Source organism: Athene cunicularia, assembly GCF_003259725.1.
Source record: "Athene cunicularia isolate RWA chromosome 3 unlocalized genomic scaffold, athCun1 chr3_part1, whole genome shotgun sequence".
Taxonomy (NCBI): Eukaryota; Metazoa; Chordata; class Aves; order Strigiformes; family Strigidae; genus Athene; species Athene cunicularia.
Genome location: NW_020799097.1, coordinates 80986103 through 81002309, shown reverse-complemented (window position 1 = coordinate 81002309; position 16207 = coordinate 80986103). Strand labels below are relative to the sequence as shown.

Here is a 16207-nt window from a genome sequence, read left to right as displayed (position 1 = left end):
ATAACCAAATAATATTTTGTATCCTTGTTTCTTCATATGTTTGACATGAGTGAATTAGTCTTGTATACTTATTCTGACATCTAGGTTTTTTTCACAAGTTGTGGAAGATATTATAGACTATTGTATAGACTATTGTGAAAACTAAATAAATGCTTTCACATTAAGCTTTTAAGATTTCACTACCCCTGAGATACTGCAGAAGCTCCAGATTTACTCTGCTTTGTGTGTGTTGAGACAATTTTATGTATTGAGTCTTCTAAAACACTAGAAATAAGCTCCGTGTTTCTAGGACTTCATCATAATGAGCTGAAATAGATTTCTTACGGTTAGAATATGTATTCTCAGCACTTGTGTGGCAGTTGTCATATTTAAAGTGCCAGGCAGCCATTAAGTCACCTACATTTTACAGATAACTAATTTTTTTTTTATTTTTTTTTTACATATGTATAGCTTTTAAGTGAATTTACCTAGGCATTTCCAAATTAGTAATCATTGTTGAGATGACAAATCACATTAGGATTGCCCAATTCCACTTAGGCCCTAGCAATGTTTTCAAATGATCATCATCTAATTTGTAAGCCAAATCCTTTTGCCATAGGAAAATGTCAAACACATATTATGTGACCTAACTGTTTTATTTAAACTTTGGTTACATATCCTACACATTACATTGGAGTGATAAATAATTTTGCAGTTGGGTTTAAAAGCTGACATCACCTATACAGCACCCGCAGGCACACATTAATAAAAAATATCTCATTTTATAGCTGTGATGCTGTGACACTGACGTGTTTAAATAGACATAAGATAGTTAACATAAAAGCATGTGATATCTGCTGCTGAATCTGATACATATTTTCCAGCTAGTCAGACACTTGAGTTTGTATTTCTTCATAATCTATAATGATGAAATTCTAACACTATTGAGGCATTCATTCACAATTCTTTTTAAGAATGCTAAATAGTAAACTTGTTCTGCAGTAGCTGAACAGTGTAAAACTTCAAGAAACAAGCCCACGGACTGGTGGAATGTCATTGATCTATAAATGCCACATTTTAAAATTAAAATTGTATTCTGTTTACTGAATAGATAAAGTGCAATGCCCAGGAAAGATGTTGGTTTGTTGAAAGATACTGCCCTGATTCTCTAACATCATCAGATAAAGAACCCATTGAAAAAAATAATACTATAGTGTCCAAGTAAGATTTACAGAATTATACCTGCTATGGGAAACAGTATCTCAAATTACAAGACTGACTTGAGCTATGCACAGCATTATGTCTCACAGCTCTGTTATTAATGGTTTTATCTGTCCTATTTTATATTAATTATGCACGTGAATTATCAAATACCTTCATGTTACTGCAGGTAAACAGCTTAGCTTCATTGCCTTTAGTTTTACTTTGTTTCTTACATAGAACATCCTTTGGATCCTAAAAATTTATACTTCATGTTCCAACCATTGCATTGAACTCATTATCTAAAACCAGGATTTTATATGCATTTTATTTCTTCACTTCAAAAATATTCCCTTATTTAAAACCTACAGAATTAGTTTGGATGCTCATTTTTTCCTAAATTTAGTTACAAATAGAAGTTTAATCCTCTGGATATCCTTGCTGTAAATCTAATATATATTTTACATTGTGCTTCAATGTTTGTTTCATCTTTAGAGTTCAGTTTTTCATAACTGAATTATTTTCTTCACCATAATTTCACATAATTTATTTGCGTATTTGCAAGGATAGCAAGAAAAAAAGCTTTTATTATCACCAACACTATTTCCTTCCTCCCAAAGCCTCATAATCTTGTTTCTACTTTTTGGGGAGGAAGAGAGGAGAGAAAATAAATTTGTTTTAAGATTAAATTAACATGCTAACTGTGATTTAAATTATTAATCCATTGCCTTAATGATTCAACTTTCTACCACAGTAGGCATTTTAATTTGATCTAATGACATCTATGCATGTGCATTGCTTGTATCTGATTCTGCATGGACAGCAAAGTAGCCATGTCTGTTACACTTTCAGCAACACCTTCTGGTCCTCTGTGAATTAACCCAGTGCTCTGGTGATTAGATTAAAAGATAGAATTGTGTTTTGTATTTGTAAGCCAACAATGAAAGTTAGGAGCTGCTGCTTCAGGTTCCAGACTCTAATTTCAGGCAAGGCACTTGGTTTCTGAATGCTTTGCTTACTTCAACTCTTAAGATGAAAAGAAGAAATTTATTCTTCAAGGAAGTGTTTTCTTTTGTTAATTTTAAATAATTTTGAGAGTCTTCAGTAAAAGGTTTCATTAGTGCCTACTAGTACTATTATTCATAATAAAAGAGGCTATTAAAATTATCCAGAGGACTGGTTTTGCTGAACTGAAATTTACTTCTGTTAATATTAAATTTTCAATAGTATTGAATGACAGACACAGCTTAAACTGGTGTGAACTGGTAAAATTAACATGCAGTGGAAAAGCATGTTGGTTAATTAGAGAGATATTTGGGGTTATTCCCCATACAGTTCTTTATGTAAATGGAATTAAACCATTTATAATGTGTGTGTACATGTTTACTTGAAATTTCACACAGAAATTCTAGATATGTCTTGAACTTAGTCTTTTAATTCATATCAGTTTGCACTGGCATTTCAGCAAGTTGAATTATATACATTACTTGTTTTAGAAGCTCATCACAATTCTGTTCTCAAAGAGCTTTGATGTATATGCTTCTGGTATGTATAAAATTATTGTGCCAGTATCACTACCTTGATTTTAACTGTGAGAAGAACTTAACATTAAGAATTATAGCTTCATACCAGGTGAAATGTTTTTGATTTATTGTTGTATAGCAGATTTAATTTTTCCTTTTGTGTGTTTTCTTTACTTTTTCAGTGGGTCACATCATTCAGGAAGCCCATCAACACATTGCTCTAAGAAGAGTGGCTCCCTAGATACCTCCAAAGTCTATATAGTGTCACAGAATAGTAGTCAACAGATTCCTGGGTCAGTTTCAAAACCATACCACAGACAAGGAGCAGTGAGTAAATATGTCATTGGATGGAAAAAATCAGAAGGAAGTCCTACACCTGAAGAATCTGAAGTTTCTGAGTGCCATGAGTAAGAATTATGTTTAACTTTGTTGGGGGAAGAATGGTAATGAAAATAAATTTTAAAATAGGATAGAAAAAAAAAGAAAAATTACAAATTCCATTTAGCTTTCAAATTTTTGGTTTTTTTCTGTACCTTTATGTATCAAAGGTATATCCGAAAAAAGAAAAAAAGACTGCACAGGATACTGTGTTCTCTTCTGTTCTATTCAGCCACATCTTTTTCCCATTGTCAAATAAAACAAACTGACAGAAGTTTCTAAAAATGTGAGTAGGCAAAAATGTATGACTATGTCAGACATTCTGGATATCCATTTTGAATCTCTAGGAAACAGTTGGGAAGGTGCAATTTTATTAAGGTCTTAAACACCTTTTGTACAAATCTTGAGGAAGTTTAGTTAGTTGAAAAAACTTACTTCTTGATGTTTCTGTATTAAACCTGACTACCTTGTTGCCTATTACATTGGCTAGTGCATTACAGATGAAAGAGAAGACCCTGAATGTATCAGTGATCTATGGTAGATAATTTTTAAAAATCAGTGCCAGTTGGGGGTATTTTAGTGGTTCTTTGATATCTTTTTCTGACTTTGTTTTTGATTAACAAGCACAAACTGCTGGTTAGAACCCCACAAGATTGTGGATATATCTGACCCTCCCTTCACAAGACTACAAAGTGTGCAGTCTTCAATAAAACTACATATTTTTCTAGCAAGTGACATTTAGACAAAAATATTCAGAGCAGTTCTAGAGAACAGCTATATGTACAGCTTATACAGGAATAGCTCATGAGAAATGTGTTCTTAGGTGGATGAAAAAGGCTTGCACTCAAAGGGAAAGTTGCAGTATCTCAACTATAGATAGAAATGATACTTTCCCAATGCTGCTGTTTAAAACTAACCTTTAAATTCCTGATATCTGCAAAATCATCTTCTCAGATAACCTTCTTGCTTTCTTTTTGTGTATAAGCTCTTCAGTTCTCTCTCTCAACAAATCATAGGCAGTCCTATATATCTCTATAAATTGAGAAGATGACATGCAGTACCTAATTTTCAAATGTTTAATATGGCATTACTCTTTTCTTAATGGGAATGGGTTATTTGCATCTAGTATCTCTTATTACATATATGTGCATATTTATGGAAAGATTAATATTTTAAAATATAAGCTTGAATATATGTACTATAAAATATGAGCCTGATTTTCAGAAGTAGATGATGTTACTACCTTCCCATCCTGGTTATTGCTGTTTCTTAGTGTTATTATACTGATTTCAGTTCCCCCTGTCCCAGTGTTTTAATTGCTTAAATCGTTCAGTTGTACTATTGCACTTAGTAGTGGTAACTTCATTGATTCCCACAAGTTTTTGCATTTTGATGAACTCCTGAAACATTTCTCTTCATTTGGAATGGAACACTTAAACCAAAATTCCCTAATGAACCATGGTATTTAGACTGAAACCACAGCAATTTGGAAAAGTATCTTCAAGATCTAGTTCTATTTAAGAAATATTAATTGAATATGTCAGTACTTCATATGTCAGAAAATGTTTTCATTTTTTTCCATGTGTACAGAATTGCTTCACCTCTTCCTTTCTAGGAAAGCTTTTTATACATCACAGAGAGGAAATATCTCTCTGAGGATAATTGTGTTGAAATAAAATAACATTCTAATTAGCAAAGATGATGAAAATCAGGTCAATTGCTGAATGTTGTGCCACTATAGGATATAATTCACTGAGAATTACACTTTACCATTGCAAAGCTTGTTTCCTCTCTGCTGAAGGCTGATTATGCTGCACTTGGCAGTAAGTAATAGCTTCAAATGTATGTTCTGTGTGACTGGGAATCTCTACTCCTTCAATTGCATTTCCAGAGTAAATCTGTTAAAATTCTCTCTCTCTTTTCTCACTAGAAGGAAGCTGAAAGTTAATAGTTCAGTTTGACAGTCTTTTGTTGACTGTAAATACATTTTTATATGCTAACAATTAAGGAAAACAGCTGTTTTATCAATCTAAAGAGCTTTATGAAATTGCTGATAACAAAACATACTTTCCACATGACATAATTGATTACCAATACACTTCAAATGTTGCCATTGAAGACCATAGTAGTTTTACTAGATTGTGAAGCTGGATACAATATCATGCTATAAAATACTGATTTTCTTACTTGCTAAAGAAGCAAAACTTAAACTATTTTGTGATGAACTATTATAAATGTTTATATAAGTACAGCTTTAACAATAGAGAAGTGTTGTGTGTAAAAAAAGAGAGAGGCAAGCTAGGAGAAATAAGCATTATGCTTTTTTAAATTGTTCTTTAGAATTCCTAAAATTGATTTTTCAGTGGCTTAAGAATTTCATTTTGGATCCACAAACAGTTTCATAAATATAAAAGGATCAGAGAATTGTTCTAAATAAGTGTGCTGTTTCAGGAGAGACTTCTAACAATTTTCACTTTGTGACAGAAAATGCAGTCTTTTAAATCCAAGAGCGCTATTGCTTCTCCTGCTAAAAACACCAATTGTCTCAACAGAGTGTATGATGATATCGATGCTGTGTCTGCATCAAGTCCACTGCAAACTTCTGTGAGGAATGCCATTGTTGAAAGCCAGCAAGTCTTGTCCAAAGAAGATTTTCTGAAGTTGATGCTGCCAGACAGCCTCTCTATGGAGGAGGGGAGAAGAAAGGTTAGCTACCTTCTTCAGCTCTGTGTATCTCAGACACAGTTACCTTAGAAATGAATTTTTGATGTTCCAAAAATTACTATAGAAAGCAACATCATTTTGTACAAGCAAGATATATTCCACTGGGATGCTATGAATACTGACCATAAGTGCCAAAATATCATTTTCGACAATATGAAAATGGTATCTAGTTTGATAATTATGTATGAAATACAGCATTTTTAAAGTATGTCTTTGCTTAGTTTGAGCAGGAAGGTGCAGGTTGAGCTACTTAATTGTAGTTTCAAAGATTACAACTAACATTTTCAAGGTTAGATGCTTAAATTTATGCACCTCATACGATATTAAGGCACATGAATTGAAATAGCCCACATTCCTCTGCCCTGTGATACTCAGTACCAATAAATCTGAAGTCTGAATCAAACTTTCATGTAGGAGGTATCAGTGGCAACTGCTCAAAAGGCATAATTGTCAGTGCTAGTGGAGAGCATACATCTAATCTTTACAGTATGAAGACAATCGGTAATATTTAAAAGTTCACAAAAACATGGATAGAGAACTTTACTACTCCCCAAAGTATACATGATTTTGAATTCTGTGCTTAATGTAGAATAAAACACAAAGCAATTAAATTGCTTGAGATCATTGATATTAACTCAATGCTCTCTTAACACACTGTGTTTATACAATGTGCTAAATAGCATAATCATCATGGCTGAACAAAAGCAACACATGGGAATCCTCTAAGTGCAGAGTTGAATTTAAAATTCAGATCATATTTTTTTTAACATGCGGTATGTTAAGTATGCATGTTATGTGTTTGAATTCTCATGAATAATGTTGTAGAGGTATTTATGATTCATTATTGATGCAATAATTGGTTTTCTGTGGTGATTTCAAGAGCTGCTAATGTTTCTGTCTACTTAAATAAGAAACAAGGAGTGAGGGGGTGTGGCCATCCTGAGATAAATTACTGCTGTCCCCTTCCCCTCTCAAGACACCCAAACAAAAGCTCATTAAATGAGAGACACCATAGCCCCTGACTTCCAGGGGATCCCCAGCTGTAGGGCTCGGCAGTATTCAGACTTTGATTATGTCTTCATAGAGGGTAGTAATCTTGGTATAGGTGAGAGAGTTGTCTTTGACAACAAAGCCAGGAAGGAATTTTCTGAGTATGTAAGATTCTACAGAATCGAATCACATGTTTGGTTTGGTTTGGTTTTACCTTCTTCATAGATCAGGGAATAATTGGGCACTCTATGTAATGTTTAATTTTTGTTGGTCCCTGAAAGGAACCTCTGTAAAGCTCCAACAATAAACATTCAGCACGTTAGGATAACTAGTGAACAACCTTTATAGACAGAAGATGCATTATAAAGTTGAGGAGACTTGAGTAACAGCCAAGAATTGCAGAAGGATGCTTGCTGGGAATCTTGAGTGCTGGAAAGAGTATCAGAGACCCATCAATTCAGAGGGTGAAGGCTTTTAACCCCTTCCCCAGTGCGGTCCCTAATTAGGCTTAGAGTCTTTTGATATTCTTTAACCACTGCTAATAGAATGATACCACATATCTGTTCCTTTATGGATATTGCTTATGTTTATTGTTATGATCACTTTACGTATGTGTTAAAATAAAGTTTTGAATTATGTTTATTCCCACAGCCCATATCTGTTTCAGGCATATCTCTAGAACCAATGTAGTATTTTGATGCTTTCCTAGATTAGAAGCTGAATATCTGCCTCAATTTTCTCTGGGACTCAGTTAAGCATTTTGACATTTGAGCATGTTCTGTATTATCATCAAGACAGATGCTTTCCCAAACTAGCACTATGAAGTATATTTAAGTATTTTGTAAAGACTGTGTCTTGTGGCATGATTGAGCATTTCTGTGTATTCCTTCTGGAAGTATTGATCAGTGAGCAAGTTTTATCAGAAATATTACAATGTAGATATCTTTCTATGCTATATTCACTGTTTTTAAAAGCTACTGCTCTTAAGCATACATTCTGAATAAGGAGTGTGCAACTCATAATTAATTACAAAGAAAACAGGACAGGACATTAAATTGTTATATGCAGGACAAACCAGTTAAAATAATTAAGGCAATAACTGACAATTGTCGATGTGAAGAATAACTGGATTTGCAGTACTGAAGAATGATTTATGAAGTGGAATGGCCCAGTTTTACAATACAGTAACATCTTGTTTTACTGTAGATATTTGGGTTATGGTTTAAGTAACTTTCTGAAATGCATAAACAATTTTCACTGAATTCCATTATCCTCTTTTCTAAGCCTATTTCTTCATATTTGGAGAGATGCAGTGTCTCAAATCATTTTTATCATCCAATGAATTATATTGCACCATGTATCAGTTCAGAATGTTTAACATTTGAAGTCCTTTCAAATTAAAATCAAACAGTTCTATGTATAGTCTTGAATAAATGTTGCCAGAGTTGGTAACCTTATATATATTTCTGCAACACATTGCTGTCATAAGGCTATGGAGATTTTATTTAGCATTTTAGAATTAATAAAACTATACAGTATCTGATAAATTCATGATGATATGTTCCAAAATATCAGGAGGAAGTATGAAAATCCAGTTCAGTAACTCCTTTGAGGCCCCAGTAGATCTGATACGGTGGAACAAATCTCTGATCTTCTGTACTAGCTCAAGACTTCCAGAGTGCCTGCCCAGAAAATTACTTCCAGGAACTGATGATGGGACATGATTGTGTGAATTATTTTAACCAGTAATACATGTTTTTGTATCTTCATATTTTGATGTTTAGTTTTCATTTTATGGAAACCTTTCTCCACGGAGGACAATTTACCGTACCCTTTCTGATGAGAGTATATGTAGCAATCGAAGAGGATCTTCATATGCTAGCTCTCGAAGTTCAATGCTAGACCAGGCCTTGCCAAATGATATCTTATTCAGCACTACCCCACCGTATCACAGCACATTACCTCCCAGAATGAGCCTGACTCCTGGAATGGGAAATCTGAGAAGTAAGTGATTGTTGCTGTCATTGCTGAGTTTGGATTATTTGTGATAAATCACCAAATTTTAAGTGAGATTTTACTTTTAAGGTGAAATTATGAAATGACAGATCAGTGTTCTAGATATCCTAGCAGAAGCATATTTGGTCAGCAGTACATGCTTGTGCTTGCCTTAGTGATCAATTCAGATTTACCATGTTTGGAGACAGAATTCACTTTTACTTTACAAAAAATTTTTTCATGAGACTAGTGATAGGCAACAAACATTTGTCAAAAGAAATTTTTTGTTATCATTTTATTTTCCAGTGGTGACCTAATTAAGCCACGCTGGCCTGTTTTATTTTAGTATTTTTATTTGTGGTTTTTTGTATGCATTCAAATTACTGAAATATTCACAAATATATGCCAAACCATATATTGCAATGACCATTGCAATATATATACAGCAAACAAGCTAAATGAGACAGCTTCTATTTAGATGATCCTTTTGGTAACATTTTAAAAGAAAATGTGCAGTAATTGTTGTCATCATCTCCAATTTCAACACTGAATTAGCTGATACTTTTTTTTTAACATGTTAGTAAAACCTTTGCAAATAACATTTCATTTTTCATGGCATAAAAAGGTGCTAAATTAAAACTATTTTAGGTGTCTCTTGTGAGGCCTTCATGAGCAAGATCTTTATTATATGCTTATCTTGCAATAATTTCAATATGGAGGGATGAGCTATAATGTTTATAGTAATTTTGTGGAAAAAATGGAATAAAAATTATGAAAACTATGAACAAAAAAGAGGAAATTTGAAAAATATGTCTGCTTGTATATCACAGGCCAAATCTTTGCAAGCAGATACATATCTTTAGGCTACCTATCCATATTTACGTATTTAATAAGAGTGAATTGTTCTTTAAAAAAATGCTAAATATCTTGACTTCTCAATTATTTTAGGCTGACCTATAGGGGATACCCAATCTGGGGAAAAAAAAAAAAAAAAAAAAAAACTACTTTAATATTGCGTCACAGCTGACCACAATTTAAAAAAACAGTAAAGCAATTGTGGACTCTGAAGTCCATAGTGAATAAGATGTGGGTGGATTTCTTGAAAACATTAAGGACTTTTGTAGGCACATATCCAGAGAGAATGCAGACAGATGGCTTAAAAGAAAGTAATAGAAAGGGCTCCTTCGTTCATCGTGTCCTTCAGGAACTAGCAGTCACTTGCTAACTTTCAGAAGTAAGCCTCATATACAATACATTTTTCTTGTTATAGTGGCCTCAGCTATGAGACTGAGTTTTAGTCACTAACCACTGGTTAATTTTAAAGTGGTTTTGCAAACAAGTGCTAAATACCTGCTTCAGATGGGAATGCATGCTTGGTGTACCTTTTGCCATTCTAAAAATATTCTTCTATCAGAGTGAAACTCTTTACTATCAATTTAATATTAAAAGATCCTTTGCTTTTTCTGATAGAGAATGAAGACCCATTTTGTTTCATTTGAGACTAATTCAGCAGATTTTGTAGTCTATAAAGGAGCTATGTATATAATCAGGCAACCCGATTGGTTTTGGTTTTATTTTTTTTTACTATGTTAGGCCTGTGGTTTTAGAGCAATTTCTTGTAAAAAGTAAATGTGCAGTGGGTTCAGATCTTCAGTGTTCTTTTATTCTAGAGATTGACAGAAGGCAATTAATGCTGTACACTCAAAATGTATACTGCTCTTCCAGCAGTGAAATTCTAGTGATTAGTGTATTACTTCTGTTTTAAACACCTTATTTTCCATTCTTGCTGCTTCTTAGATATAGAAAGTTATTTCTACACATAGCTGGGAAAAAACATAAAACTAGTATCCTGTTAGTCAAAATGAAGCTGATTGTATATATTCATGGTAGTTCATGCTATTTTCATACCACAACCTCTGTTTTCTGCTTCTCATTTTGTATTATAAAAGTTCCTTTCAGTGCTAGAAATACAGGATCTTCTTTCTGTGATGGCTCTTTGAAGGAAGATTTAATTGGATATCTGTAATTGCACTCTGAAACAAATATATCATCATTTGCCCACTCTTGTTTTCAAAATAAGGCTAGTCAGTATCTCCATTTAAGAAACTAACTTGGCTCTTGATAGCAAGTTTTTTGTAATCACTTCATAGCAGGTATTTACATTCTATAGCAGTGGTTTCTTTTTCATGTATAATTTTAGCTTGAGGTTGTAGTTTTAGATACCAGGATTCTTAGCTGTCATAATAATGTCTTTTATAAAATGCATATGTTTATGATCTTAAAACATTTTCATTCTATTGATATTTATTGTTTACTGAAATCAGTGGAAGTATTGTGGTTTTGGCTGGAATTAATTTTAGAAAGATACATTCTTGCATGTTATTACATGAAATATTGTGGCAACAGCAAGTCTTCTGAGATCCTTCTAGCAAGGAAAAGAGTGTGATTAATAGGTAAGCAAGGCAGCACCAAAACCAAAGCATAATAAGCAAGCTGAAGGGTTTCAGTTTACTGCAGAAGCAGAGTTATCAGCAAAAATGACCATGCAGGTATGGAAACAGAAACTCAACTGTGCGCAGTGTTGACTGTGGGAGAGAGATGAGAAAATGAAGCTACATTTTTTTATTATTATTATTTTATCACTGAGGGGAGTGAAGTGAAAGAAGACGGGCTTTCAGTAAAGCCTAAAATGCAAGCTCTGTCAGTTGAGTGCTGTTGATTGCACACAGTACACAAATGCAGAAAGATTTGTTTCATTTCATCTTATTTTTAACTTAAACCAGAAAGCAGAACTCGTGTAGCTGAGAACCCTGGAATTTTACCTTAGGGACATTAGAGATTCCCTAACTGAGACAGTGCTGTTCACGTTGAGTGACTCTAGCATGCCATACATGGTTGCAGGTACAAATCTATCCCTGTCTTGCAAATTCATGGCAGCTTGAACTAGCAGGGAAAGAATGAAAACAATGAGAACCACTGATACAGAACTAGCGTATTATCACAAATCAGAAACACAGAAAAACACATGGAGGCAGTCTGACTGACATTGCAGGCACTGTGTTCCACTCCTATTATGAAATGGGAAAGAAAAATTCCCTAAGTGTGATACACTGGCATGACATTCCTGTGCTGCAAGGAAAGGAGCAAGGTGCAGGATACTTGCAGTGAAGAGGGTCATAAAGAAGGGAATATTTTGCAATGATACACTATACAAATTCTGAAAGCTCTTAGATTATATATACCATGGGGAAAAGGCTGCCAGAAGTGCAGCTGATATATCTGCACTGATGTTACTAGATGAAAGTCTATCTTAAAATTGGATTCTACCAGTGTTAGCTTCAATCCAAAACTAACCTCACTGATAAGAAGCAATATTAAAATGGAAGACCATCACTGTGTATTGATGATGTACAATATGAACAATTTAGAAATCAGTTTTTCAGTAAGCAAATAAAGGCTGTTAATTAAGTAATTCACACAACCAAAGGATTATATATATTGTCTGTTACAGACTCTCACACAGTGAATAATCCACCTTACCAGAACATGAGACTATTTTCAGTAACAAAAGGGAAAGGAAAAGTAGTTGTTGGGAACACATGTTCACTATTCTAACAGTTACATGAGCATAAGTCTGTGATGTGGTCTACTAGCAGGCTGGCATCTTTGAAGGGAGACTTGAGGCAACCCTAGGTAATACTGAAGAAGGGAAGGGTTTGGCAGGCAGAAGCTGTTGTTTTAAGAGGATCACAGAGATATAACTGGTGATTGCAGGAAAGAAGAAGGAGGCAGACAGTAGAATTTTTGTCTCCATATGACCTGGTACATTCTTTCAGCTGCAGCATCTTTTGAGATAATCTACTTGTTAAATGACATGTCTAGTTTGAGCACACTAAGTGAGGAGTACCTAGCAGATATTTTTAATGATCTACAGTCTCTACATAAAAGTAGCAGTTCCAACTGGAGCAGGATACTTGTCTTCGAAGTAGAAAATGTTAAGGCAGATGAATCTTTGTTCTTTCTGTATAACTAGTTACTCTTTGAATGCAGAGGTGTGTGGGACTGATGACAGTTAATTCAAGGAGCTCTTCTGGAAACTGAACTGACCATATAATTTTATTGAAAATAAGAGCTCTTCAAAATGCTATATACTTTTATGTATCAATAATAAAAATAAAGAAAATTCTAAGTATGGGAAGAGAGTGAAAGGACCAGAAACCACAAGGTCAATGGGTTTGTGCCAAAAGGAGTACAGCAAATAAAATAATCTTTAAAACTGAAAGATAACACCTAAATTTTTTCCTCAGAGGAAATAAGGGGTAAGTCTGTGTGGCTTCAAAACCTATCTTGTGGGCAATGAAGATAGCGGTTTACAAGATTAGGCATCTCTTCCTGGACACACAGAGGTGAGCATGCTCAAGCATAGCTTGCTACCTTTGCACAAATCAGGAGGCCGCCTGCAGTTGCTAATGTGGCAGTCTTACAGAGAAAACGTGCAGGTAATAGTGAGGTAAGAAGAGCAGGGAGGAAATGCAAATACAGGAGGCTAGAAATAATTTATCTCACCCAGAGCATTCCTGAAATACAAACAGTATTCTCTGAAATTCAAAAGCACAGAGACCTATATCATTAGAGCTCCTTTTTTTCTTTCTTTTTTTTTTTTTTCCCTCCCCCCACCTCCATTGCACAAGAACACATAATTTATATCTTGAAAATGAATTATTCTATGGTGGCATACTCATGCCTGTTCAGTTATTCCACTTATAATTTCAGCCATCAGCATGAGCACTTGTGCTTTCAGAGCTGTCAATATTCAAATCTCCATGCTGGCAGGCTTTCTGCATTTGAGTTCTCTGTCAGGTCTTATGCAGGACCAAGTAGGATCCACTCTAAGGTGAACTGAGGTTCTCGCAAAGACAACACATAATGAAGGATGGCTGCTGGTGAATATATCACTCCTACACTTTAATTTGGAAAGTCATCAGAATCGCACTGGGAACAGACATCTTCCTGACAGGTTTCACAATCAGCCTCTGTAGGCTGATGACACAAAAGCAAGAGCTGTCCCTCAGGGCCTGCCTGCTGGTCTAGAACCAAAGGTGGCTTGCCAGCCTTTCAGATAAGACTTTCTGCCTATTTTCCACAACAGGGATGTATAAAACATTTATACTTGCATAAATAAGATTCTGTAATTCCCAGGTCATATACAAAAGTTCAGAAACTGCTCTGATGTTGAGCTTCCAATGTATTTGCACCCCAAGGTAACCTTAGATAAGATTTTATGTATAAGAAACTGAAAATAAAATCTTAGTACAGATGTATGGGTAGAATGCATATTACATTTCCATTTCATATCGCATCTACTTTTGCGTATTGAGTGGATATTGAGAAAGATATTTCTACAGGGGTTTGTCAAGCCATTTCCAGTTGTAATATAGTGATACTGCAGCTTTCATATAATTTGTAGAACAAGATAAACTCCAAGGTAAACAGGATTTCTACCTCTTCTGCATTGTTTTTGCTTTGTGAAACTCCTAACTTTGGACACCTTCATTTTCCTGTTCCTGATTTTTTTTAAACTAGCTTTCTGCAAAGAATATAATATGCTCTAATCATTGCCTTGTGCAGTAGAATGCTCTGTAACAGGCTACTGCTTTGGGATTTTTAGGTTAGAAATCTTTAATTCAAATAGACTTTGGTATTCTTTTTCATTGGTATCAGGACAATGACAACATGCCATTTTCTTAAACTGTAATGTATCTTTCATTTCTATGTCTGCATTTTTTCTTTCACTGATTTTTTTGTTTAGTGTTTTCCTGGTAAAATATTCCTCACAAACATTATAGTCTGAATCACTGGAATAACTAGATGGAAATTTCCTTCTGAAATATTTGAGGAAGAATTACTAATTTGCCCTTTTAATTTAATAGAAGTAGATACATCTGAAGCAAAATCCTTTTTCCTGACCATACTTTGTAATAAAAGTACAATATTGTGTCTCTAAGTTTATGGTTAAGATGAAATTTGAGTATAAATAATGTATTTGGTTTATATTCCGTTTTAAGAACCTCTGTGTGCCTGTTCAGCAGTATTCATTTTAATGTGTTCACATTAATCAGAGTGAAGATTGCTATAGATAGATAAGGAAAATATAAAATATTTTAGATAATTATGAAAATTAGCATCTCCTCTACAGAGATGTGAGTTTGTGGTACCTTTCTAAAAGACTGCATAACTGAAGCTGTGTTTGAACTAACTTTATAGTGTGTACATTTCAATTAATATGCAATCTATCTACAGTATACAGTGCATTACAGCTCACTCTGGAGCTTAGAGATCTGCACACAAAGTCTTGCATCCTCAGATGTACAGCTGCAAATATTAAATTAATATTTAAAATTTATATTATTAATATAGTATTTTCAGTGTGAAAGTCAGTTTTGGGTATAGGCTAGAATTTACAAATGCATTAAAAGAAAAGTAGGTGATTTTTAAAAAATTGCTTCTGGAACTGAAATATTTAAGATTCAGAATAAATCTGCATGTAAATATGTTTCACAGCCCTCTTAAAAATGTAACTTTGAGTATCTAGCAACTTTTCTGCTCAGTGCTCAGGTTAATATGGTATGCTTCAAGAACGGATGCTGCCTACTAACACAGCATTCACATGAAAATGCAAAGAACACACCATGTGCAAAGTGGCACAAAAAAACCCCTTTAGAAACCCTTCCCATCTTATTCTGCCCACATTTAAAAAATGTTTCACCCATACTGAGTATTGAACAGGAAAAGACAGAAACAAGAAATTAAGATAAGCACTCTTGGCTTATACATTTATTTATAGTTCATTATAACAGCTTCAAAATTAATTGTACACCATTGTTATAGGAAGACTAATTATTGTGTTTATTGTTTAGATGAATTCTGGTTCTCAGATGGGTCCTTATCTGATAAAGCCAAATTCAATGATCCTGGCCTGATGCCCCTGCCAGACACTGCCACAGGGCTAGACTGGTCCCACCTGGTAGATGCTGCACGAGCGTTTGAAGGTAACAGGAAAATCTGAATAAAGATCAATGTTCAATACACACATTTATTTTTTTTTAAATATATACTGTATAGACAAATTTTGACTTACAAAAATCCAGTGTTTGCCTCCATAGCCCTTTAGTTCTTTCGGCAGTATCACTTCTCAGTGCAGAAGATTTTAACTGAAAATTTGGGGTATTCATGAAACATTCAGTATCTATCTTAGATACAATTCATCCACTTAGGGACTGAAGTTCATTCTGTAGTCAACTGGAAAAATCAGGTGCTTTGAAAGAGAGATTCAAAGCATTTAAGTTAGATGTTCAAAGTGAAACTGGGAGTAACACTTCCCTGAGTTTATTGTGTTGCATTGTATTTATAAACTTGTG

General features: G+C 34.2%; 1 protein-coding gene across 3 annotated transcripts in view; it reads left to right on the top strand.

The window, feature by feature from the left end:
* Nucleotides 1–16207, top strand: part of SIPA1L2 (signal induced proliferation associated 1 like 2) — a 120185-nt gene that overhangs the window by 92667 nt on the left and 11311 nt on the right. For 2 of the 3 annotated variants that reach the window (XM_026844913.1, XM_026844912.1), the window contains 4 exons: nt 2885–3109; nt 5633–5786; nt 8579–8798; nt 15707–15838. In XM_026844913.1, coding sequence (XP_026700714.1) covers nt 2885–3109; nt 5633–5786; nt 8579–8798; nt 15707–15838 — 731 coding nt within the window. The remainder of the gene's footprint in view (nt 1–2884; nt 3110–5632; nt 5787–8578; nt 8799–15706; nt 15839–16207) is intronic. The other variant, XM_026844914.1, reaches the window with a different exon arrangement.